Raw genomic sequence first — 27,209 nt, 5'->3', positions numbered from 1 at the left:
CGATGCCGCCATCGCGCTTATCGCGATTCGTTCCAGGCGATGTCGTAACAGCCAATCGAATCACGTTCTGAGGTATACAGCGTTGTCTGGAAGAGGTCGTCGCTAGTGGTAGAGCGCAGATGCGTGCGCGTGTTACGGTTTAGCCGACACTGGCCGACATTGACTGGAAATTTGCCGAGGGAGGCGGCATCGTCGCGTCTGCCGGAACGTAAAAATTTCTTAGCAGTCGGCTCTTTAGATAGGATCGACTGCCTCGATTCAAATTTAGTCGAGTCCAGTCGAGTCGCAGCAGTTGAGTCGGTCAATTCGCGTCCGATTCATCACGGTTTCCTTCGAATTTCTACTTATCACGGTGCTGAAATCTTGTATCCGTCGGTTCCGAATCATTTCGGAAGTTGATTCGTCGCGTTAAACATCTCTGTATCGATTCGTTTGAGAAAAACCGTTTCGGAAGAATTTCATTTCGAAAAACAGGAGATCAGCTAAAACGCGTCTGTCGACGCAACGCCCGGTCTGGGTTAGGTCCGAGTTAGTTGTCTGGCAAGGAAATCGTAGCAAAAAGAACCCATAAAGTCGAATACCACGAAAAATCACGACGAGATATTTTTTTTATTCAACACGGACACATCGGTAAAACGAACGAAGTATATACATTCGCGCAGAGTGAGCAAAGAATCGAGTAAAACGGGCAAACGTGCGATTTTCATCACCATTATCGGTTCACCATAAGACAGGAGGTAAGTGGATTTCTATTTCTTATTTGAGTCGCCGTACGCCGTACGGTATGTGAACGGTGTTCTTCTGTTTTCTTTTTATGTTATCTCATTCAATGGATATCTCACCGAATACTTCAATATTTTTCGAGAATACATGAAACATAAGACAAAACCATGCTCGAAGTATTTCGATATCGAGTTTCGTGAACGTACAAGAAACGTGTGCATGTGTATCGGACGCGTGGATGATGTGCTAGCGTTCTCTGCTTCTTCGTGTCTGCAAAATCTCTTCGCTGCGAATGCTCGAGTGGTACAAGGTCTGTTTACGTAGCAGCTGCATAATTGTTTGAACTTCAGCGATTTTTATTGAAAATTCATGGCTTGCGGTTTACGATCGTGATCGATACACACATTCGCACAGTTTGGTCGATCGTTTTACGATTTGCGTGTTCGTGCAAACATGAACGAGAGGTCTGAACTGGTTTGCTAGTTCCTATTGGTAATTTAGCACGTGCCGTCACGTTGTCCGTTGTACCAATCGAAAGCTGTGGACACGGGTGCAGACGAAAAATGCGAGTCCAGCGAGACGGACGGTGTTACTAATTTTACTTAAAACTCCAAAGGTTTCGTCGACTCTTAGGCAATTGTTTGTACAAACTCGCCGATTGTTCTCGGTCGAATCCATACATGTCATCGTCGGACATATAGTTTCCGTTTAAAATCGATACACTCCAGTGCGCATCGAGTTGCGTAGTTTCTTCCTCGAAGAGCGATTAAGGTTCATCATCGTTTAGGACACGCGTTAGGTTTTGCAAATGAAGTAATTGAGGTTAACCGTGTTTTCGAAGTATGGTACTCCTCGAGTCGTAGTCCGCTATTCTGTATGGATATCATGAATTATCCCTACCCTGGAGGGGAGGTAGGAAATCCCGACACCCGTTATCGGATTATTATCATTCGAATTAATATTCGGTAGTCGATCGAAGATAATTATTTTCAGAGATTGTAAACTGTCTGCACGCTTTGCGCAAATGATAGCAGAAATATTGTAAGTACGATGGTCGCATGTTGCCCTTGTGCATTGAACAAGTCGCTGGAAAGATTAGCGATACACGTTACACGGTATGGAAGATCCGTCTAACAATAAGTAGGAAAATACAGTTTGATTGTCGTCGTGAAAAGGACTACCGTCTCGAGAAGCACGACGCGGTTATTCTTGCTCTGGACGTCTAGACGCGAGGAATAACGTTAGAGAAGCTTTGTTTGGCATGCACTATCAGTATGCACAGCGCACACGTCGAGCCTACAGAATTCGGCTAGATGAAATATCGGAGCTTTGGGTCGCGTCTTTATCAATGATTTTCGCGTTGCCAAAATAGAAATGTATTTTAAGGGAAACCGAGCGCTTTTCCAGGTTTTATCGGGACTTTGGCACCGAACCAAATATTGTCGTCAGCTAGACCTATCCGTCGAGTTGCCGAGTAGACGGAAAACCTGCCCCACGAGAATCGATTACGCGTTGAAATAAATAGCCGTCGCGATTCAAGCATGGGCAGATTTATTTTACAAAAGAAAAAAGAAATTCGCTGTAAGTAACACGTTGCGAATCGAGTAAAACGTGTTCGCTGGACACCTCCGACGGTGGCGGGCACTTGTGAAACGATCGGTGTCGATCGGGATTCCCGTTCAACAAATCGTAATGTCATTAAGCGTTGTGCAATCTTAGATACGATTTCGTACTCCTTGTATTTATAATTCATCATTGAATCGTGAAATTAAATTACTTCTTCGTAGATAAACGCAACGACGCAATTGATCGCGATGTCTTAACCTTCGAAGCGGAAGACAAAAAAATCCGTTCGCTCGACTCTAACGTTCGGTTCCGAAGAGGGGAAGCTGAGAACCAGAAAGAATACGGAAGTGCGTAGAAGACGCGTATTACGTTCGACTTGACGCGACGCAACGAGAAGCTGTGAAATGTCATGGAAAAAAGTATCACTCAGAGTTATTACACGCCGGAAGATAATGTCGAAGGAAAGAGGAGGAAAGCGACGTCACAGCGGTACGCTAACAATGTCGAGGAATTGGTGATCGCCTCGAAATCTCGAACGCACCATCTCTGCCAAGGTTACCTCGTGATCGAATTCGAACAAAAATAAATGATATTAGGTACTCGATAAAGCGTGGCAAACCCCGAGGATAAGCGCACCCGATCAATTATTTGATTTCGTACAAATTTTCGTTTATTCGATCGCGATGATCGTACTGGTGGAGGGGGTGAAGCGGCGAAGGAGTAAAGGGATGACGCGCTAAGGGGTGGGGGACGTTATTCTTACACGGTCGAAATATTGCCGGGCATCTATAATCTATACCATTGAACGGACGAGATTTTCGATCGTCTAATTTTTCGATGCTCTATCGCGTAGTTGCAATCGATTTGCGATTTGCGATGGCACGCAGCCGCACAAACGCGATTCACAGTAGGCGACGATCTGATCGATTCGACGTAAGTACTGTGAGCTACCCTCGTGGCTTGAATTTCTCAGGTTACCTTCGAGAGAAAAGGAGATCGAGTATGTCCGTACCGTAGGATTATACTTGGTTACCGATCGCTAGAAACTTGACACAGAGGTGACCTCCGTGCCGACGGTATCGATTCTTTTGCGGATATAATTCGCGCCGCATCATCGTATTTCAGATAGTATGCTTCCGCGAACAGTCTGAAAGAGGAAGACAGAAACGAGCCACTAACCAACCTGAAAGATCACCGTCGATCTTAGGAAACGCTCGAGTTACTCTAATTATCTACGTACACATACATATATATATATCGACGCGTGCTCATGTCTACGGATCTTATGCAAAATAAAAATGGTCTGCATCGATTCAAGGAAATAGAAATTAAATTCAATATTATTTCTTCCCTTAATGATTTTAATATATGTGCTATTATACCAATTTAATATCCATAAAATTTTAAAAATCACAAGGAATGGAAATATTCTAGGTCCGAAGAAACGTTTAATTTTCGAGTTAAAATAGCTCCGAGTGCAAAGGGTTAATAGAGGAGAAATCATGTATTGACATGTTCAATTTTCCATATTTTCCAACAATTTTCAATTTCATCCACTCAATTTTGCTATAAATGCATAAAGATCCGCAGTCTACCCATGTCGTTTGTCCTTGTCTCGGTGAGACCCTCAAACTTCGAAAGCAAGAACTGTTCCGAACGCTTAGCTCGGTCGGAATGTTTCCTGGGTTCGATTGTTTGCGATCTCTCTCTCTCTCTCTCTGTCTCTTGCGCGCGCTCTCCCCCTTTTTCTCGGCGGATATAGTTTATCTATTGCATTAAGCGTGCGAGTGTTGCGCACGGGTTTACGTAACGAGCAGCGGTTTATCGGTATCGGTATCGACGTCGCTGGCGGTCGCGGTCGCGGTAACACTGACGATGGCGCTAGTGCTGGCGCTAGCGGTGGTGATCGATCATGTTCAAACTGCCGCGCACTATCCTAGGTCCTAGGCTGCATACATAGATTACATAGAGGATCGTTCGTTGCGCGTTAGTCCGTTCGCGGGGTGGATCGCCGCGACGCGAAAAGCGAGACATGCTCGGCGCGATGGTACGACACGATAAGATACGACGTTTTCCGGAATCTAGAGCACCGACACTCATTTTATCGTATTTCGACCTTTGTTTCAGACTGAAAATATGAATGGAGTCGAGAGTTGGTCATTCCCTCCGAAACAGGCTCTGTACGACCCATCTCTCGAGAAAGATGCTTGCGGCGTTGGATTCATCGTGGCTATAGATGGAAAAAAATCGCACAAGGTAAGGCAGGGAAGCCCGCGCCAATTTTTGAATTTTCAACACATTTCTGATGTTTCTCTGATCGTTTTGACAAATTTGTTTTCGTAATCTGTTGACAGATTGTTCGCGATGCGGAGATTTTATCGGCACGCATGAACCATCGCGGTGCTTGCGCCTGCGATAACGACACCGGAGACGGGGCTGGTGTACTTTGCGCAATTCCGCACGAGTATTATGCCGAGCAAGTTCGGTAAGAGATAACCAAGATTCGTGCTACGACGGTTTCGTTTTTTCTTCATATGTATATCAGCCCCCCTGACGTAGTGTCACCAACGAAGCGCGAGACGATTTTATCACAGCCGCGAGTTCACGGCATCGTAATTTCTAGGTTATCGTGTTACGTACGTGTGTCTACGTCGCAACAGTTACTGCGTGTTTACCTTCTTATCGTCTCCGCTATATATAGTGGTCTGCTATTACCGAACCACGCCAATCGCGATGCGACCAAAACTCTTATTTTTTCGTTTCTCGTCAATGTATCGTGTCCTTGCTTTCCTTTTGTTTCTTTATCCTCTTTCCTCCTCTGACTTGCCTTCCGGTTAACGTAGAGTACTGTGTACACTGGATACAGTGTGATATATCGTTTCACGTATCGCCGGCGTGATTCACGATCAATCGAATGCTTTTCGGTTTTATCTTTGTATTGACTTTCAGTCGAGAACTTGCATGTATTATTAGACAGGAAATGAGTGTGCTCATATCCGGGGTCTTTTCTGCCACCACTTTTGTCAGCATAGGCGAAGACAGAACCTATACCCATATACCCTAAACCTGGATATGGTCTGTCTCTGTCTATACTGACAAAAGTAATGGCAGAAAACACCACAGAGCATTCTCATATCCTCTCTGCTATTACAGTGCACCCTTGCGACAAAATTGACACAAGTAAAAAAGCTACGTTTTTCAGGAACAATGAAAATCTGTTTCCAATACAATAGAATATTGTAGAGGCGTCAAAAGCTATTGTTAGACAGAATGTAATCTCGAAGTACACAATAATGTCATTTTAACCTTACAACCCTTTTGACTAGTGACATTTTTTATTTGAATCTGACCCATACAGAACTGATATACTTTGAGTTGTTTTGTTGTTGTTGAACGACACAAATGCTACTTGACAGCTAGACAATGAAGTTAAGTTACTACGCTTTTGATGCCTCATGAAATGATATTTACAGAATTCATTAAAGAGCTTTAAAAATAACAAGATTAAAATTTGAACTTTGTGCAGTTCATATTATAACATCTGCGTTACTAAATATATTCACTTAATAATTTATCATGAAAGCGTCTTCATAATTTCAATTATTGTGAAATAAAAATTTTGGAATTGACCACTCAAAAATCAGGTTTTTTTTACTGTGTCACTTTTTGTCGCAGGGTGCATTATACTTGCATTTTCCATTTTGCTGTACAAGAAGATGCTCTAGTTATCGTTTCCTTTCGTTTCTCTCTAGCAAAGAACAAAATGTCGAGCTGCCACCGTTTGGCCGCTATGCCACCGGCATATTGTTTCTGGACAAGAGCTCGCATGAACAGACGGAGGCACAGTTCGAAAAGTTGGCCGAGGAATGCAACCTCAGGGTAGGGGAACTATTTAAAATTCGATCTTACATTTTGGTCTTTTCTTTTTCGATTTGTTCGTTCCTCTATCATATTTTTGTTCTGCAGGTAATTTGCTGGCACAATGTTCCAACCGACAATACAAAGATTGGTCGAGTGGCGCAGAAAAGCGAGCCTTATATGCGTCAAGTGTTTGTTACCGGTGATCAAGATGATGCCAGTCTCGCACGTCAGGTAAAGTTCAAATTTCGCGTATCGTTGAAGGCCGTTGCTCGTTCGAGTAGCTACTTATTGATAATTCTTCATACGTGGAATCCACAGGTTTTTGTACTGAGAAAGAGATCGTCCCACTCTATACCACGACCAGGAATTAGATACTATATATGTTCGCTCTCCTTGCGAACGATTGTTTACAAAGGTCAATTGACGGCGGATCAGCTGTGGCTTTATTTTCTGGATTTGAAGGTGAGCATAGAGAAAACGATGTTGCGCCGACGCTGTCCACCTTGGTATACATACTCGTTTATTTATTTATTTATCGACGTGCTTGTTTTCGCCTATCGATGCAGTCCCCGAAGTTCGAGACGTATTTGACGCTGGTTCACACCAGATTTTCCACCAACACGTTCCCGAGTTGGGAAAGGGCGCATCCACTTCGGTAAGTGGTTGCAACAATCGAACATTCCGTTAAACGCTGTTTGCCCTTTTAAGGGGGTGGTCTCGTTTCCAGGATTGCAATTTCTCGGTAATACAAAGGTAGGGTTTTCAGTAGTCACAAGCGCTAGATAAAAGATCAATCTAGGCCGCAGTCGCGTCTAATCCTATTTTTACGTTTACCAATTTGCATTATTTGGAAGCATAAAGCTGCGCATGTAGCTATTTTCATAAAGCTGCTATATGCTGCCGAAAAATGCAAATTACAACTCGTAAACACAAAAATAGGACTTTGAAGGCGACTGCGGTTTAAATTGATCTTTTATCTAGCGCTTTTGATTACTGCAAAACCTTATCTTAGCATTATCCTGAGAAAACGAGTCTAAAAGTGTTGATATCAGTGGACGATCAGGATCGAACCAACGAATGCTCTTTTAATAGATTGTTGGCGCACAACGGAGAAATCAACACCTTAAGGGGAAACGTAAACTTCATGAAAGCCCGAGAAGGTGTGATGAGCAGTACGATATACGGCGAACAATTGAAACAACTATATCCCGTGGTGGAACCAAATTTATCCGATTCCGGAGCTGCTGACTGCGTTCTCGAATTCTTAGTGATGGCTGGTCAACGATCGTTGCCAGAGGTAATGAATGCAATGTTGCTTGCCCCATACGCTACCGTATACGTGTATACCGTTACTCGATTCGATTAACATCCTGTGGAACGAATTTCGCATTTAGGCTGTGATGACAATGGTTCCCGAAGCTTGGCAGAACGACCTGACGATGGCAACCGAGAAACGGGACTTCTATCACTGGGCTGCTTGCGCGATGGAACCTTGGGATGGGCCAGCTCTCTTGACCTTTACCGATGGCCGTTACGTTGGAGCTATTCTCGACAGGTAGAACCGACGTTCTTTTTTTTTCTCTCCATCTCGCCCGATTCAAACCGCCACGAGTTTTCTGCCCGTTTTCTTCGCTCTCCTCGATCACGCGAACCACTTTCAATTCCGCTGCTTCGACCTTGCAACCGTTTTCACTGCCCACGATGTGTGTGATCTGTGTCATTACCTTTTTATCTTGTTCCCATTATTTTTGTTCACGGCGAAGCTAGCCGTACATAGTGTGCGTATGCAGTGTGCCTGTACGATCTTGAGACAGAGCGTCGGAACAGAAGAAGAAAGAGTGAAGGAGAGGCGAAGACTTGGAGGATAATATTTAGAGTTTAGCGTGAATATATTCGTTTCATCTTTTTCTACGCACTATTTCGTCGTATACGAGTAAATTTACTGGAAACATAAATCGCAATGAGGCTGACATTCCTTCTTGTTTGAAAGTCTGATTAACGTGTACGCGCGATAACTGGAATTGAATCGTACGAAGGAAATGAAACAGAGATTGCTTGCGCCGGCATTAGATATACTATTAGGCACGTGACATCGGCGAGGAGAGCGATAGTGAGATGAGAAACGTAGACGGATGAGAGCATGAACGAGAGCGTGAGAGCGTGAACGATGATCGAGAGTGGAGGAAGAAAGGAAACGGGCACGTGGTTTTATTTATACATATACGTGTGTGTGCATATGTATGTATACATATATTGTATATACGTATATGTATATATGTATGTATATTGTATGTGTATTTTATATACATATTTATATATACTCGTATATATGTATAAATGTCTCTGTGGTATGTATAATGTGTGTCGTGTACGTGTACGTGTACACGTGTGCACGTGTACATGCCGCGTATTACATGTACATGGGTGCGCGTAAACACGCATACGTAAACGAGCGCTAACAGGAAGACAATGCGAGAAAACAAAGCGAACAAGAATATAGTCTCACAATCAGTTGATAATAATCCGCGACACTGAGGTGGTAATACAAAAGACTTTTTTGAATTTTTGTTTGGCAGAAACGGCCTGCGCCCGTCGCGCTTCTACGTCACTAAGGATAACATGATGGTGATGGCGTCCGAAGTGGGCGTCTATGATACTCCACCCAGCAATGTAATCCTGAAGGTAAACGAGGAAGTAGACACATCACCGATCAGGCCCACCTTCCGGATCAAAGTTTTCTAGTCGAAATTGACTTTTAGCGGACGACTTCATCTGCGCGCTTCGATATGCTTCCTCTTTGTTCTGTACGACAGGCAACATTCCAGCTCTAGGACACTAGGAGGACGAACTAGGAAGACTGTGCTCTGTGCTACGAGGAAATCTTTCTTAATTCGTGGATACGGATCGAATTTCAATCGAATGTCAATCGAATATCAATTGAACTTCAATCGAACCAGTTGGGAACGCATTATCAAAGGCAGCGGGCTCGTTTTCTTTTCTTTTTTTCAAGCTAACCGATACAGGAAACGATCGAGAATCTTCCTTGCCATGGTCATCGTCGGGCGTACTTTTCTTCCGTCTTCCTTTCGTCCTTCGATCTTCGTTGTTCGCCAATGTTCCCTTCGCCTTTTCACCCTTTTCTCTTTTTACCTTTTTCTCGATTTCCCTGTAAAGTATGCCCACGATCAATTCGCAAGTACATCTGCAGCAACAGGTTTTGCTCGAACTGATCTCGGGCACGTTTCTATATTGTATTGTATTGTATACTTTCTCATCTGCTTGTCGAATCAATTTTACAGGAGAGATGTATCTCTCGGTAAAAACGGACGGCCCTCGTCTCTCATAATTTGTTCTATCGTATCGCTTTAGTGTTTTCGCAGTTAGAGGATCATATTGTGTTTTATTTATTTTTGAACATGTCATGTGTGATGTATAATTTCTCATTTAGGGAGTAGGTTTGTATAGTTCTTCGTAGGATCGTCATCGAGTGCCGTCGTGTGACCGTTGAATGGTTGTACATACTGTTCAACGATGATTATTTGCGTTTCGTTTTATTTGCAGAGTCGCTTGAAGCCCGGAAGAATGCTGCTGGTCGACACCCTCGAGAAGAGGATTATACAAGACGTTGAACTAAAGTTGCAGATTGCTAGAAACAGACCTCATTCGTCATGGTTGAAGGACCAGGTACAGTATCATAACAATAATTTATTTCTTTTTTTTCATCAGTCATCTCTCTTTCGTTGGTCCTCTTTCCTTTCATTGCTTCACGTTGAACCCTCTCTCTCTCTACTATTCGGCTATTCGAGTATTCGACTATTGGACTATTGGACTATTTACTTGTATTCAAGTTGCTAAATACTAAATACTAAATGGATTCGTTTCTTTTTGTTTTTGCAAACCTCTCGTTGCACGAACGATGATCGTGCCATAACGGCACACAGATGGTGAGTTTCCTATTCCCGATCGTGCTCGTGTTCGTGTTCATGTTCATGTTCGTACACGTTTGTACATGTGTCGTGCATGAACAACTACGTTCCGCGTGCACGCAAAGACTCCTTCGAACGGTATATTGTTTTTGATCGATCGATTTTCTTTATTTCTAATTTCCCCAGATCACGATGGAACAATTACGCTCAGCGGACACGGAAGCACTTCGCGTAGCTGCGCTACAGTCCTCGCAGATTCCCGAGAGAAACGAGTCCGATACGAATCCGATATCTGCTGTGAATCGAGTTTGGGGAGGCGACAAAAGGCTCTCTCTTTATGGATACACGCTCGAGACTATCAACATGTTGCTGCTACCGATGATGCAATCCAAGTAAGTTAACTTTATTTTATTCTCGACAGCCGGGAGATTGTTCACCGCCGATTTTCTAATTATCTGCGTGTTTAGGAAAGAAGCACTAGGCTCGATGGGAAACGATGCCCCGCTCGCTTGTCTTTCCCAATTTCAACCACTCATCTACGACTACTTCAAACAGTTGTTCGCACAGGTTTGTACGATTCGATTTTCTCCAAGTTTCTCCGAGCAGTAATTATTTACAAAGAGTAAATAGAGAGTAAAAAGAGAGTGAAGCTCTCTTTTAGTTTTCGAGATGTTCGCAAAAAACTATTGCTACTACTGTATTGAATTTTCCGTATTCGTGCTAGTCTGGCTGTCCCCCATTATATGAAAACGGAGAAGTTGTTCAAAATGTCGAAATCTGTAACATATTTAAATTTCGTCAAAATTGAAGAGGAGTGCCTCTTTGTAAATAATTACTAGACTGCGGGTCTTTATGCATTTATAGCAAAATTGAGAAGATGAAATTCAAAATTGTTGTACAATTTAAGAAATTGAAGATGTCAATATATGATTTCCGTTCTACTAAATAACATTCAATTTAGTTTCTATTTCTTGCAATCGATGCAATTTTTATTTTGCATAAAATTATACGTTTGCATAAAGATCCGCAAACTAATAATTACGTTTATTTTTGAAACAACACGCTAACAGGTCACGAACCCACCGATCGATCCGTTCCGAGAAAAGATCGTGATGTCGATGTTGTGTCCCATCGGACCGGAGAGTAATATTTTGGAGCCGAACGAGCTGCAAGTTCATAGATTATTTCTGCCGCAACCAATACTATCGTTGATAGATTTGGAAATAGTCAAACGTACAAAGTATCGCGGGTGGAAGAGCAAAGTGATCGACACGACTTATCCTGTGGAGGACGGTCCATCCGGTTTGCAACCTACGCTGGAGCGCGTTAACCGAGAAGCGACACAAGCTGCAAGAGACGGTTATCAGTTTCTGATTCTTTCGGATCGAGACGGAGGTCCAGACAGGTGAGCAAAAACGTTGTCGCATGTTGTTTTTCGTTTGTCGTCGTCGTTGTCCAATGTTTCACGACATCGATGGTTCGCAGAGTTCCAGTGAGCAGTCTGCTGACTCTAGGAGCGGTGCATCACAATTTAATCGAAGAGAGGCAACGCATGAAAGTCGGTCTGATCGTTGAAACGGCCGAAGCCAGAGAGGTCCATCAGATTTGCTTACTACTCGGTTACGGAGCCGACGCGATTTGCCCGTATCTCGTATTCGAGATGGCGAGGAATCTTCGAGCGGACGGTGTACTCGATTCTGCGTTGACCGACGATGCTTTGTGCGCGGTGAGTTCGGCAAAGAGTCGACGAACGTTGATTTTTACAAACAGTGGCGAATAAAGTAGAATAGAGGCCCGAAGCGGTAAAAACTAGCCTATTAGAATTAAGTAGTGGAAGCAGTTTGGTCTTTAACATAGCCTACAACCTTCATGGTATTAAAAATAAGCATAATTCACAATTGAAAATTGAAAAAGTTCGTCCGCTTACCGTTAAACCCGCCACTGTTTACCAATCTACATTCTCAGAGATGTTTTAAATGATTCTTTTTTCTTGAATCTTGTAGAATTACGCGGATGCGATGGAAAGGGGTATTGCTAAGGTTATGGCGAAGATGGGAATCTCTACATTGCAATCGTACAAAGGAGCTCAAATTTTCGAAGCGGTCGGTTTGTCGGACGAGGTGATCGACAAGTGTTTCAGGGTACGTTGACTACTTTAATTTCGATCGAGTCGAACGCGATCGAGATACGAATGATTAGAAACTGGATCCAATTCATGAATACACGATGATTACACACTTTCAATGACGTGTCGCACTACACCGGACCGTACTGTGACGAAAAACACGGTTTCCTTCTTCTTTCTACTCGGCTTTTCATTTGACAGGGAACGCAGTCGCGCATCGGTGGTGTCACGTTCGATATCTTGGCGAGAGAAGCGTACGAAAGACACCAGATAACCTACTGGAATAAACCAATGGATATGTTCGTCATTCGCAATCCAGGAATTTACCATTGGCGAGCCGGCGGAGAGAAACACATCAACGACCCGGACAGCGTCGCTAATTTACAGGTAAACTGGTTCGATTGTCTTCGGCGAAACGGCATCGTGCAAGCTTGACTTCATTGTATTCATCTTGTATTCATCCTCTCGTTGAATTTCTAGGATTACGTTAATTCGAAGAACCAAAGTGCGTACGAAAAATATAGGAAAACTACAATGGAGATGGTAACAGCCTGTACGTTGCGAGGTCAGTTGGAGTTCAACGAAACCCCAAACAATTCTATACCCATCGAACAAGTCGAACCCGCAACCGAAATTGTCAAGCGTTTTGCAACCGGTGCCATGAGTTTTGGTAGTATTTCGATGGAAGCGCATTCAACATTAGCGATCGCGATGAATCGTATCGGTGGCAAATCGAACACCGGCGAAGGAGGCGAGAACGCGGATAGGTAAGAGAGAGGGAGAGACATATTCGACACCTCTCCACTTTCGAAGTGCTGTCATTCGATCAAGATTATCTTGCTGCAGGTATCTCGATCAGGATCCAGAGTTTAATAAACGATCGGCTATCAAGCAAGTTGCCAGTGGCCGGTTTGGTGTGACCTCAAGCTACTTGGCGAACGCTGACGATCTTCAAATCAAAATGGCGCAAGGAGCGAAACCGGGCGAAGGTGGTGAATTGCCTGGTTACAAGGTAAGGGTGGGCACGTACAGGGTGTTTCAAAATGATTCTGAACCTCTAGATAGGTGGAGATTTGTTAAAAAAGAGTGGACCGCAAAATTGATCTTAACATTGAATTCCAAGCATTACCAAATAGAATTATCCCTTCACGTTTATACCATGTTAGAACACCCTGTAGACATATGAAATAAAATAGTTTGCGAAACTTTAAAGTCGTTTCTTAAGAGAACGATTCACACACGAGACACATGGTTTCTATGAGACTTTTGTTTGTTGCAATGACTACTATAGGACGAAATGAAAAACAATTTTTGTAACAGATCTCCAGTGATCCAGAGGCGCAGAATCATGCTATAGTGGTCACAACATATAATTTTGAAACACTATACAATATGCTTCATGAGAGTCAGCGAGGGTGGGAGAGAGATCGGCATACTCAAATTGTACACATTGCTCACAGGTGACCGCCGAGATAGCCGCAACCAGGCATTCGGTGGCAGGTGTGGGATTAATTTCGCCACCGCCTCATCACGACATCTATTCGATCGAGGACCTCGCAGAGCTGATTTACGATTTGAAATGTGCGAATCCCAAAGCTCGTATTTCGGTGAAGCTGGTGTCGGAAGTAGGAGTAGGTGTAGTCGCGGCAGGCGTGGCCAAGGTAACGATCTTCCTCGAGTGTTTTTCCCACTAGATTTCAATCATGGAAATTTCTCGAAACAGGGAAAAGCGGAACATATCGTAATATCTGGTCACGATGGTGGAACTGGTGCCAGCAGTTGGACGGGAATCAAATCCGCGGGTTTACCATGGGAATTGGGAATCGCGGAGACTCATCAGGTTCTAACCTTGAACAATCTTCGTTCGCGCGTTGTGGTTCAGGCGGACGGACAATTGCGCACTGGATTCGACATCGTAGTAGCGGCTCTATTGGGAGCGGACGAATTTGGATTCAGCACTGCACCATTGATTTCTATGGGTTGCACGATGATGAGGAAATGTCATTTGAACACGTGCCCCGTAGGCATTGCGACTCAGGATCCCGTACTGCGAAAGAAATTCGAAGGAAAACCAGAACACGTTATCAACTTTTTCTTCGCGTTAGCGGAGGAGGTGCGTTGCGAATCGATTCGAGTCGGTTCCGGTTCGAATTAGAGATCCCTATTTCACGTGACTCGTTAAAATACGGCAAGGGGTTAAATTCGTAATACACGGTTCACGTACCACGTGCACACGTGTGTATTTTAGTACACGTTCAAAACCGCGATCTCTAGTTCGAATCGAATTGAACAAGAGGACCGAGAATAATGTATTATTCATTCGATCAGGTACGCTCGTATATGGCTGCGCTGGGCATCCGTAAGTTCCAAGATCTAATTGGACGCACAGATCTCTTGAGGGTTCGGAAAAACTTGTCCATCGAGAAAGCTAGGACGCTAAATCTCGATAATATTTTGCGCAGTGCGCTGGAACTCCGTCCAGGAGTGAACATTAAAGGTGGGTCGATGACGCAGGATTTCCAATTGGAAAATCGTCTAGACAATCGTGTGATCGAGTTAGCGAGGGACGTACTTGATGGGAAACGGGATCGTGTCGACATGGAATTAAATATCAATAACGAGTGCCGGGCATTTGCGTCGACTTTAAGCTATCACATATCAAAGTAAGTTTGCATTCTCCGTTTCATTCTACCTCTGTCGATTTGAATAATTTTCAATAATTTAGGTGTTATTAAGTAGCGTTTTGCTCGTAGATTGTACGGCGAAGCTGGTCTTCCCGAGGGTAGTATCAACATCAAGATGAAAGGTTCCGCTGGACAGAGCTTTTGTGCTTTCATGACTAAAGGTGTTCACATCGAGCTCGAAGGTGATGCGAACGACTACGTTGGGAAAGTGAGTACATAGACGGAGAATGCTATAACGCGCTATAATCCCAATCGCTTTGAAACGTACTTGCGTTGCTCTCTTAGCGCGGGAATAAGGGTGAACCACGAAACGTGACCAGTAGAGATTACTCTGTTATTAGCAGTCCGATCGAAGATGTTTTTACCAGATATAGCATGGTTCCAAGAGAGCTTTCACATGAATTCACGAGTTTTCACGAGCTTTCGTGGTTCACCCTGTATAGTGGTGCGGTGATTTTTGTTTCTATGTGCACCGCTATATTCTCGTCACCGCTCCACTATAAACAGTCGCATTTAATTACATTGTTCGAGTTTTATTGATTACCTACGAGAATTACATTGATCCTCGATCTTCACCGCTCTATTATACCTGTACCCTTAGGGACTCTGCGGAGGAGAGATCGTTATATACCCGCCGAAGGATTCTACATTCGATTCCGTGGCAAACGTGATTGTCGGCAATGTTTGCCTTTACGGCGCAACCTCCGGTAAAGCTTACTTCCGAGGTATCGCTGCCGAAAGGTTCAGTGTCCGCAACAGTGGAGCGACTGTTGTCGTCGAAGGTGTGGGAGATCATGGATGCGAATACATGACGGGTGGTTGCGCGGTTATTTTGGGCTTGACCGGACGAAATTTCGCAGCTGGAATGTCCGGTGGAATAGCTTACGTGTTGGACGTGGACGGCTCTTTCAAGAGGTACGTGAAACTCTTTCACGAAGTATCGGATCGTGAAACACCTTCGAATTGATCCTCGACTTGATTTTTCAGTAAATGTAACCCCGAAATGGTGGAACTACTTCCTCTGGTCAACACTGAAGATATAAATTACGTGAAAACTCTTCTGGAAGAGTTTGTCGAAAAGACTGATTCCTTGATCGCGAAGGACTTGCTGATGCTATGGCCCGAACCGACCACGCGATTCGTCAAGGTATGGCGCATTCGCTTTTAGGTGTAATAATAATAATTCAAAGCAATAATAGAGAGTCGTCATTGCATATCGAACTTTTTTTGTTTGCTTTCAAGGTGTTCCCGTACGAATATCAGCGTGCGTTAAAACAACTCGAGGAAGTGAAGCTTGTGCAACCACTATTGAATGGAAATACTCAAACATCGTTGAATACTCACTTGAAAGATATCGAGGACGCTATCGTGGATGTTGATATGGAGCAGCGAAAATTGGACAAAATAAGGTAAGGATAGGATGAGAATGAGTACAGGAACATGTCCATATTCGTACTGTTCTATTAAATCGAGATCGAGATCGAAAACGCACTCCGAGTCATGTAATATTGTTTGTTTAGAGGATTTATGAAGTACAAAAGACAGACAGCGGTATACCGGCCTGCCGTAGATCGCTTAAACGACTGGCAAGAGATCTATAATTTCCAAGGAGTTCGCAAAGGACTGCGTACTCAAGCGGCACGATGCATGGAATGTGGTGTGCCGTTCTGTCAGAGCAGTCACGGTTGTCCACTAGGAAACATTATTCCTAAATGGAACGATCTGATTTTCCAGTCGAATTGGAAGGAAGCTTTGAACCAATTGCTACAAACTAATAATTTCCCAGGTTGGTACGAGGCATAATGTTTGTTCGCTAAGATACTATAGGGTAGAGTAGGGCAGGATACGTGTCTTTCGAAAGTGATTGCTTTCGAAATAAACTGATTCGTCCAATTTATCGAATTCGATGTGTTATTGCTAGAGTTCACAGGGAGAGTTTGCCCTGCTCCATGCGAGGGTGCTTGCGTTTTGGGGATATCCGAACCAGCTGTCACTATAAAGAACATCGAATGCGCCATCATCGATCATGCGTTTGAGCAGGGTTGGATTCAGCCGCATCCGCCTAAAACGAGAACTGGTCGACGAGTTGCCGTGGTCGGCTCTGGACCAGCAGGCTTAGCTGCGGCCCATCAGTTGAACAAGGCAGGACATACGGTAACCGTTTTCGAGAGAAACGATCGAATTGGTGGTCTTCTACAGTACGGAATACCGACAATGAAGCTGTCGAAACAAGTCGTACAAAGGAGAGTGTCCCTTCTCGCTGCGGAGGGAATTACCTTCAAAACGGGCGTCGACGTTGGAAAAAGTATCTCTACCAAGGTTAGCGTCGCATGCATGCGAAAATAAATATAATACAATAAAATTAAATGAAATGTATTGATATACTCTTAAATTTTTGTAATCTCTTTATTGTTTGAAATTACACCCACTCATTATTGTCATAATTGCATAAAATCCGCAGTCTATTGATAATTATGATAACTATTGAGGCATTAATTCCGAGGCCTGTATTATGTTATATATATACGACACATCTGATTCTTGTGGAAATCGCAGGAGCTGCGCGAACTGTACGACGCGTTGTTGCTTTGCACCGGAGCAACCTGGCCTAGAGATTTGGAAATACCTGGTCGGCAACTCGACGGCATTCATTTCGCTGTTAGCTTCTTGGAGCATTGGCAGAAGAAACAAATGGGAAACGATACTCCTCTCGACATGCGTCTAATGGCTAAAGACAAAGACGTTATTATAATAGGTGGCGGTGACACTGGATGCGATTGCATAGCCACGTCGTTGCGACAGGTATGTCACTCGCAAACAATCGCGTGTAAACATTCCTTCACGAGTCGATTCTCTTGTCTTATCTTCGATAGGGTGCCAAATCGATCACGACCTTCGAAATTTTACCGGAACCTCCGAGCAAGAGGGCTGCGGATAACCCCTGGCCACAATTTCCCCGAGTATTCAAAGTGGACTACGGTCACGAAGAGGTTTCCCTCAAGTTTGGACGAGATCCGCGTCAGTTCAGCACTTTAAGTAAAGTAAGTGAAATTCAAACGCGAGTTCTCGATCTTCTATCGGGTGGATTTACGTTACATATCGCGTGTTTCGTCACAGGAATTCGTAGACGATGGAAACGGCCACGTGAGCGGAATTAAAACCATCACGGTCTCGTGGACGATGGAGAACGGCCGTTGGAAAATGGAACAAGTTCCCGGAACGGAGAAGGTAATTCCGTTGAATATCTCGTACATGCTCGACATTTCATATATTCGTCCGAATTTTCGACTTTTCTTTTCCTGTTCTTCCGTAGGTGTACAAATGCGATTTGGTATTACTCGCAATGGGATTCTTGGGCCCTGAGAAGTACATTGCAAGCGAATTGGAAACTGCGATGGACGAGAGGGGCAACTATAAAACTGCACCTGGTCGATACCAAACAAATTTGACCGGGACGTACGCAGCTGGAGGTAAGATTTTCCTTTAGCGGAGTACAGTGTTTTATTGATGATGGGACATATATCGAGAAAACACTGTGTATCTTTTGGTTGTCGTTAGCCCGAACAATAAGATATTCACGCGAATACCTCTTTGGTTCACTTAGATTGCCGACGTGGACAGTCTTTGGTGGTTTGGGCGATCACGGAGGGCAGGCAAGCCGCGAGGGAAATAGATCTGGCTTTGATGGGCTCGACCGGGCTTCCTGTATCCGGTGGCGTTATAACGGAAGTTATGGCTTGAACCGGCGATCACTTGTTTTTCACTCGAACGATCTATCTTTTTTTTCTGTCATTCCCTTTTAGCCCTGCGACCGGAACAAGGGCAAACATTGTTGAACGAACGAGAGAGAGAGAAAGAGAGAGAGAGAGAGAGAGAGAGGGGGGGAGAGAAAGAGATTGAAAGAAAGAGAGAGAGAAATAAACGGCCAAGTCTACGCGATAACCAGTCAAAAGCGAGATCAGTATTATCGAAAGCTTCCGAAAGCGCGGACTCGTTTGCTGACCCGCGGGATCTCGTTCGCATGATCAGTCTCGTTTCGCGTACAAGACTCGTAGAGATTCTCTCGGTTGGACTTGCAGCGATCTTTTTAACGACCAGTTGTTCGTTCGTTCGTTTTTTATGGAATTTGTCCGAGAAAGAATTGCTTGCAGTGCCGTGTATTTTGCTGCGATCAGCGTTATCAATTTCTGTCGAGCAACAAAACTTTGGTACATAATCGTACCGCAAATACTATTTATCTATCGTCCGTAACCATTCTTCGGTAGCGTTGTGTTTCGTGATTACCCGGAATTTCCTATGATTATTTCGATTCTTGTCCCCGATCGACCTGATTATGCAGTAGAATCGTTCCTCGTAAAATTCGTTTTTACGAATCGCATACCGAGAAGTATCCGTTAGATCTACTGATTTTTTTGTAATTTTTCCAGTTCTAGCGCATCAAGTAGAGAAGGTGTATTGTAACGCGATCTACACTTATACCTATTCACTTGGTAAATTGGTCGTATGGTATTTATTCGTATTAACGCGATCACGCGTATAGAGATTTATATTATATGTATAACTATGTACAAATGTTCCATATACCAACGAACTAACTTAATTGGTTTGTTCCGTGTCCGCTATTGTGCAGCGTACGCAACGGAAGAAACATTTTTGTGACAATAAATGAATGAACGAACGAATGAATAAAATATGAGAAATAGAAAAGGAAGAAACGTTATTATACAATTACATAACTGAAATGTGTTACGAGAGGTGTGCGAACTTTGTCGCAGAATTCGCGAACAGCCCTAAGCCAAGTTTTCTTTTCTTTTGGTATCGTAGTGCTTTCGAGAAATATGCGAGCAATTCAGGCCGAATTGAGAAGACGAATTCGAAGCAAAGAGATGTTTGAAGCGAAGACGATTGCTCGTTGCGTTCCTCATCAATTTTCGGAGGCCAAGTGGCAGAAGTTCGCGCGGGAAGAACAGGTCGGACACCTAATCGTTTCTATTTGCAACGAAATCGTCGACGCGGCGGCGAACGAAATCTGCGAACGCTATTTGAAAAGAAAGTCGTTCGAATTCACGAGTCGATGCCTTCGCACGATATGGCTGCGTGTATTCAACGCAAGTATCGATATCTGGATAAAATTATTAAACACCGAATCATGCTGGAAAGCTATTTTTCAATTACTGAAATCGAGCTAGGGTACTAGTAGCCTTTTACGTTTTATTCCGTAGTGGCTGGAACTTCCAAAAATGATTTCGGAGAAATCATTGTGCCCAACCGTGGTCGATACCCAACCAGAACCATCCCCCGTCGATCGCTGGATATTCGAAAAGTCGTCAGACATTTTTGTTTCAAAGACTCCATCTTCTACGAAAACAATAACAGTTCTGAAGCACGAGAATTGATCCGTTGCGATTCAAATCTCTCAAAGAACCAAACAAACGGTCGTGTATGTCCCAGGTCGAACAGTTTACTGACGATGCATCAAAAATAAAGAGAACCAGCAAGGGAAGACCGATCGCTAGAAACTTGATAATCAAGGTGTATGTATAGCATAGCATAGCATAGAATAGCATAACGTAACATAATACTGTCTCTTGTCAGGATAGGTACTTAATGTATGACTAACGAATAGTCTCCAGAGAGAAAAATTCAAGATTGCAGGCATTCTCGATGAATAATAAGTTCTTCAGTTTGTTCGCACGTAAAAAGTGTACGCGACCAATAAACGATAACGGATAAACTTGGTTGAAATTGATTGAATAAACGCAGGAAGCGTTCACTGTCGTATCTTTCCTTCTGTTTACCACATCAACCAGTTTCTTCTTTCTTTTTCCGAATACAAACACGATTTTGAAATTTTGAAAAAGACAGTGGTGTCAGATGTATATTAAAACATTCGAAACTTTATTTTCCATTTTGAATTTAATAGTAAAATCACAAATTAAAATCAACATCACATATAGGCGGCAAAGAGTTCAAGAAAAATACAAACTCCTTACAACGTTAAAAATCTCAAAGAAGATACATAGTATACGCATAGACAGCCGTTTGAATAGGTCCGAGGTAGCACATCAACAAAAATCTCTTTATATAGAAAAAAAAGTCGGATAATAGAAAATTTGCACTACTTTGCAGTTGCAATTGCTGTTTCCGGTCTTATTTGTCTGTTGGGTTTCTAAGCAAGCGATATAACTAACAGTAATAACATACATAAAAAATTAAAGATTCTATTGTGTTATGTTCCTAGGTTTCTCTTTGTTATTTCTAATTTTTTCTTTTTACTAAAGTACAAAATATACGTAACAGCATTTTATACTCTGTTTCCTACGTAATCGATAATAACAATACAAACGAACATCACACGTATACGACGTTATTTTTCTTATCTTTACCATCTTCGTTTATCTCCAAATAGAACATCGAGACGATGTGTTCTTTTTCTCAACGACCATTTTCGGATTCGCGCTTTGCTGTAAACCGATTGCTCGGTTTTCAACAAATCTACGACCTTCTGTTCCGTTCTGTTTGCTCCAGAGATAAACGCACACGCAAATTCTTGTACTACGAAAACTTATTTCGAAACTTGTATCTTCTAACGTTGATCAGTCTTATAAATTCATATATATGTATACCTACACACACATATATATATTTATACGCATTCGACGCGCACGTACACGCGCACACACACTCACTCGATCGTACTCACGCACAAAGATTGATGTACATACATAGAATTTGTACATTGTACATTGAATTAATCAACTTTAGCTCATGCGCGTGCGCATTAAATATTATATATTTTGTGGAAGACCACTGTTAACGCTAATTTCAATCTTTCGTAAGGAATGCTTTTGCTCGAAGTTGTAACGTGTGTCTCTTTTCGAAATATTGTTCCATAATGTTGCCGTGGTAGAAAACAAGGTTCTTCAAGAAACTCTCGTGCATCGAGATGTCGGAACGACGGAAAACAAATAGCGCGGGTACGCGAAACACATTTATCGGGACGAATCGTAGAAATTCACATCGGACGGATGTAAAGTCAAGTGTCCGATAGCAATGTTTTTAAAGACTAAAAATTACTGTGTAATGTTACGTTGTCGAATACTGTACGCGCAGTATCGTAATAAATATTAGTAGCGCGTCGCATCTTCGTTGAACGAAGCAATCCAACAGTATTTGCTGTTTTTTTTCCTTATCCAGCGTAGGCGTCTCTTTGCGCGATTCCTTCGAACGTTTTTAAATTTCCTACAGTTTGGTTGGACGTGGAATTGGAGTCTGCAATTACAATGATCGAATTTCGCGGTACGTTGAAATGCTGTTAGATCCTCGGGCATCTAAGGAATCGTGCATAGAAACGGTTTCCTATCGAAATGCTATTCTGAAATTTATCAAACCTATCGTATTTCGTGTTGTTATCACAATAGTTGAACGCGTAGATCTTGTTTCATTGAACAGATTGCGACGTTAACGGCTAAAACCACAGCCAAATTGCACGATCATCTTACAAAATTCTCGCCTGAGAATGAGACAAATAATATTGTTTCTTTAAACGCTTCCGCGTTGTCAACAGGTACGCTGCAATACGATGGTACAGTTTCCTGGCAGTTCGATGCGCACATTTCGTTCTGTCCTGATGTTCCAGTTTCGGAGTCTTTCAATGTGGCTCTGCTTGGTGGCTCGTATCGTTGACGCGATTGCAATGTTTGGCAGGCGTTAGCTAAACCAAGCAAATGTACGATGCACGATATCCAAACGGTGAACGAATTACGTGTTAATGAAAATAATTTAAATCGTATCCGTTTCGCGCGGAAATTGAAAGTTTTCTGGACTCGGGAACAATCATGTATGCCCACAGAAATCGACCGAGGTGAATTCGCAAGCGATCCAACACTTCACTGCGTTTGTTGGTACGATCTGTATAATTTTTTCTTTTCCAAAGTGAAATCCCTACTGATCATGACGGTACCGCCCCTCGTAAGATTTCTGAAAGAAGAAAAGCAGACGAATTAGAGTTAAACGCTTCTATTATTGTTCTCCTCGTTTAAGATACCGCCATTTGCAGAAATTCGGGTTTGGGTCGGGACCCGAATATTGTTATTGTTTGAAGACCCGAACTTCATAGAATTTCGGGTTCCCGAGTATCAGTAATTTTCAGATTCCCGAGTGTCAGTAATTTTGGGGTTCCTGAGTATTAGTAACTAATTTTGGGGTATCAGTAATTTTCGAATTACCGAGTATCAGTAATTTTCCGGTTCCCGACCCTCCCGACCCGGCTTCGGGTACCCGAAATTTTCGGTTTGCATCGCGCAATCAAACTTACTTTAAAAACTGAGGTAATAGAATGTGCCATGATGTATGATCCTGTTTCAAGGTCAGGTATAGCTCGAAGGTAGACACGGCGTTGGGATCACACTGGATTTTCGATAGTTTTCGACACACGCTGTCCGTCTCGAAACTGATGAACAAACTGCAACCTCTGCAAGGAATCAAAATCAACAATTAATAACAATCATGTAAACCATGCTAAGTTGTAAATGTTGTCAAGCAAGAAAAACCAACGGACTTGCCAAGTTGAACTCACCTCAGACCACACGGTTCGTTTTCTGCCATACTAAGAACTTCTCTGGCTATTCTAGGCAAAAGATCGGCAGGTAATAGAACTTCTCCGCACGCCAGCTGGGCATGTTTTGCTCTTCTCAGCTCGACTTCGAGTCGTTTTGCTAACGCTTGACAAGCTCCATCCAATTCATCTGTCACCGTCTCAGCTATCGATAAACAATCAACCGTTTAGGATTGTATGCAACCAAAATACCCGGACAATCAGGGGGATTCGTAATCGTATTTATGTAGTCTCTACCGTACCCGTTGCACGCTATCTACTCCTAAGCAGGGACATTAAATACATATACATATACACGATACCCCCCACTATAGCCAACGCTGCACCTCGCGTCTCTCGTATACGTATACATACTGTACACATCTCTATGTGTTACATACACATATACATGTACACAGGTATACGTGCGTGAGCCGGTGAACAGAACAGAGTACCTACACTTTTCAGTAAATTACAGCTTCGCTATATGTACATGTACACACACTCTCTCTCTCAACGCGCTTGCGCACAAGCGCGGCGTTATGGTGTACGTGAAAAAGCTGTCCTACCAATTTTTTTCCTTAATTACTTTTCGGTTTGATCAACTTTTTCGACGGCGCGTTATCGAGTACGTCTTTCCGAGTGAATAATAGGGAAACAAGATCTTTCAGAGATCGTCGTAAAACCTAACCAAAATCGTCGTTCCATTTCCGTCTAAAATCAGCTGATTCGTAAAATCAGCTGAAACGAGTTCGGACAGGATCCTACATAGCAACTATCACGGTACACGAATGATTGTCTCGCTCGTATTTAAATATACATATATATATATATATTTAAAAATATACGTCTATGTAGAGAAACCACTATAAAATTTACCTCTGGTGTTGCTGAAATTTACGTTGACGGGACATGGTAAAACCTCCATGTTCCAAAGACGGTTAACGTTGACACGACCTTTCTCGAATAAACGTAAGCCACAGTGTTACGAGCTCGCGTTTGTATCCAATGCTCCAGGATATCGATTTTTCGGTGGCGATTTACACAAATCCCGTGTCAGCGGTGAGATCACTCTTTTTTCATCCAAACACCAGAATGCAAAAGAATCGATATTGTTTTTCGTGTGTAACTTTCACTCGAATCGACGCTTACGACGAGAAAACGAGAAATCAACGATAACGCACAGTTTCTATAGTTCAACAACTGATTCGCCGGCACCGATGACGCGACTTTTATACCGGCAATCCCCACTCTGGTGATTTTTCCCTTCCATCGGACTCCGACAAGCCGCCTAGCAACACCGGCTACGGGCTACGTGATGTTTCTCACTGTGTCCACTTCGGCTGTTTCCGCTTCTGCTCGTTCGATTAACTTCGGTACCGTTTTCCTTCGCCATCGTCGAACAAGTCGGCTTGTTTCGACCAGTGATGCCAGAATCGGGGACGCGAGGACGCTTCCCCTCCAGCACAGGTTCCCCCTCTCTGACGGACCGTCCTCGCCGTAGCTTCTGCTGCGCACGCGCTACACACGAACGTACTTCTACTCTGCCCGTGTGAGTACATGCTCGATTGCACGCGCGCTACACACAAGCGTACCTCTACCATGTCCGTGTGACTACCTGCTCGATTGCACGCGTCGGCGACGCGTTCCTTCGATTTTCACCAATTTTCATGTTGCCGAAGTTTCGGAAGCACGAGTCGGAAAGTCGAGATCTGGAGACGGCGCGCATTTGATTCCCGGGACGGTGCGGCGCGGCGCGGTGCACATTTTGCTATAACTTTTGATCTAAAAAAGATATCGAAGCGAAATTTGGACTAAATTTTTTTTTAAAAAACCGGGTTTAATGGTTCATCCTAAAATATGTTTTGTATTTCTTAAAAAATTTTTCTCGTTGATCTTTAAAGTTAAGGTAGTCCAGAAGGCCCCCAACACAAATTGATTTTTAGTCGAACCATGCTCAATAAACAATTACGAAAAAATTTATAAATATTCCACTTAATAGCACACATGATTGAGATTTTTTTCAGATTTTTCAGATTATGCAGACATGTTTAAAAAAATTGAAAATCTCGAAACATTCGAAGAAAATGCATATTTCGTATTGAACTTTTCGAGATACCAGTTTTATAAAAATTCATTAGTCCGATATTATTGAAACAATTGTCCTTAATTTTTCTCAGAATTTTTTATAAATTGTATCGTTAAAAAATCAAAATCAATTTTTTCGATACTTCTTTGTTGATGTATTATGTAATACTGAATATTTTTATAATCAGAAAAATAATGTACAGACTTGATAATGCAATATAAAATATTTTATTTACGTTATATTTCAATATACATATGTGCATCACTCCTAACAATTTTGGTAATCACATAATTATTGTAACGACATTTTACATATATCAGGTCGTTAAGTATGAAACTAGACAAATAAAACACAAATTTCAAACACATTTGTCAAGTTTCATACATCTCCGGTTACGAAAATCGATTTTAAATGGTCCCTGCCTTTCTGTAACATAACAAAAAAAAAAAAATTAGTTAAAGTCATGATTGCAAAGTATAGAATAAAATATTAATGTATAACTTTATAGTATAGTTTATACTTATCTTTTCTTTGAAGTCATTCTCTTGAATCTGCTAATATTGATTTTACGTTGTCCAGAAAGTCCACTCCAGCTGACACACACGCGATTTTGAATGGGCCTCTGCCTTTCTATAGCATAAAAAACACATAGTTAAAGTTATAATTATACAAAGTACAGAATGAAATATTAATGTAATCATACACTTATCTTTTTTCTTTCAAGTCATTCTTGAATCTGCTAATATTGATTTTACGTTACCGCGATTTTAAATGGTCCTCTGCCTTTCCACAACATAAAAAAACACATAGTCAAAGGTATAATTACAAAGTACTTACAGAATGAAATATTAATGTAACGATACACTTCTCTTTTCTTTGAAGTCATTCTTGATTCTGCTAATATTGATTTTACGTTATCGCGATTTTAAATGGTCCTCTGCCTTTCTACAACATAAAAAAACACATAGTTAAAGTTATAATTACAAAGTACTTACAGAATGAAATATTAATGTAACGATACACTTCTCTTTTCTTTGAAGTCATTCTTGAATCTGCTAATATTGATTTTACGTTACCGCGATTTTAAATGGTCCTCTGTCTTTCTACAACATAAAAAAACACATAGTTAAAGTTATAAGTACAAAGTACTTACAGAATGAAATATTAATGTAACGATACACTTCGCTTTTCTTTGAAGTCATTCTTGAATCTGCTATTTCATTACCGCTGACACCCACGCGTTGCTATATTCAAAGAAAAAGTAGACATAATTAAAATCGTAATTCTAATTGCAATCTTGTAGGACTCAATATAAATAGTAACGTATACTTATCCTTTTTTATCGATGAATATGGTCACTCACTAAAATAAATTCCTAATAAGATAAAAAAATGTTAAAAACCCATTAAAAATTATTAAAAACGCGACAAAGAAACTGTGGGCTGTTTACTATAATAATAATAATAATAATAATAATAATAGTATTTTATTTCCCATTTCGGGGTACAAACACGGACCTCCGCTCGGCTTACAAACTTCACCTTCCTTATCGCTTCATTCTTAACTTAAATTTACACTTAAACACGAGAGAGAGAGAGAGCACATCGTTCACTCATTCCTCACACATTCTTCTTCACTC

At 42.2% G+C, this 27,209-nt stretch overlaps 2 protein-coding genes across 5 annotated transcripts; one reads left to right on the top strand and one right to left on the bottom strand.

The window, feature by feature from the left end:
• The first annotated feature begins 51 nt into the window (after positions 1-51).
• Positions 52-23,627, top strand: LOC143209391 (uncharacterized). Of its 4 annotated transcripts, XM_076424981.1 has the most exons (34): positions 52-737; positions 2,511-2,778; positions 4,417-4,545; positions 4,644-4,774; positions 6,042-6,168; positions 6,256-6,381; positions 6,469-6,612; positions 6,717-6,805; positions 7,243-7,447; positions 7,545-7,705; positions 8,727-8,832; positions 9,712-9,834; positions 10,263-10,468; positions 10,544-10,643; positions 11,147-11,481; positions 11,562-11,802; positions 12,080-12,217; positions 12,403-12,588; positions 12,682-12,968; positions 13,048-13,213; positions 13,662-13,862; positions 13,925-14,314; positions 14,530-14,864; positions 14,955-15,093; positions 15,487-15,800; positions 15,873-16,032; positions 16,128-16,294; positions 16,406-16,671; positions 16,807-17,204; positions 17,442-17,687; positions 17,759-17,926; positions 18,003-18,113; positions 18,199-18,355; positions 18,490-23,627. In XM_076424981.1, exons 3-34 carry the CDS (start codon positions 4,426-4,428, stop codon positions 18,624-18,626), a joined length of 6,180 nt encoding a protein of 2,059 aa, XP_076281096.1. In that variant the 5' UTR covers positions 52-737; positions 2,511-2,778; positions 4,417-4,425; the 3' UTR covers positions 18,627-23,627. The 4 variants fall into 4 exon arrangements, 3 of the variants coding, with proteins under 3 accessions (XP_076281096.1, XP_076281088.1, XP_076281085.1); XM_076424973.1 differs by lacking the exon at positions 2,511-2,778; XM_076424970.1 differs by lacking the exons at positions 52-737; positions 2,511-2,778 and adding an exon at positions 2,855-4,336.
• Positions 19,303-24,758, bottom strand: LOC143210020 (protein charybde). The gene is made up of 4 exons (XM_076426445.1): positions 24,361-24,758; positions 23,464-23,647; positions 23,203-23,358; positions 19,303-22,865 (listed from the first exon to the last, which is right to left on the bottom strand). The coding sequence occupies exons 1-4, from the start codon at positions 24,407-24,409 to the stop codon at positions 22,775-22,777; spliced, it is 480 nt and encodes a 159-aa protein (XP_076282560.1). The 5' UTR covers positions 24,410-24,758; the 3' UTR covers positions 19,303-22,774.
• Between the last annotated feature and the right edge of the window lie 2,451 nt (positions 24,759-27,209).

Source organism: Lasioglossum baleicum, chromosome 1 (genome assembly GCF_051020765.1).
Source record: "Lasioglossum baleicum chromosome 1, iyLasBale1, whole genome shotgun sequence".
Lineage (NCBI taxonomy): Eukaryota > Metazoa > Arthropoda > Insecta > Hymenoptera > Halictidae > Lasioglossum > Lasioglossum baleicum.
This window is presented reverse-complemented; position numbering and strand designations above follow the sequence as displayed.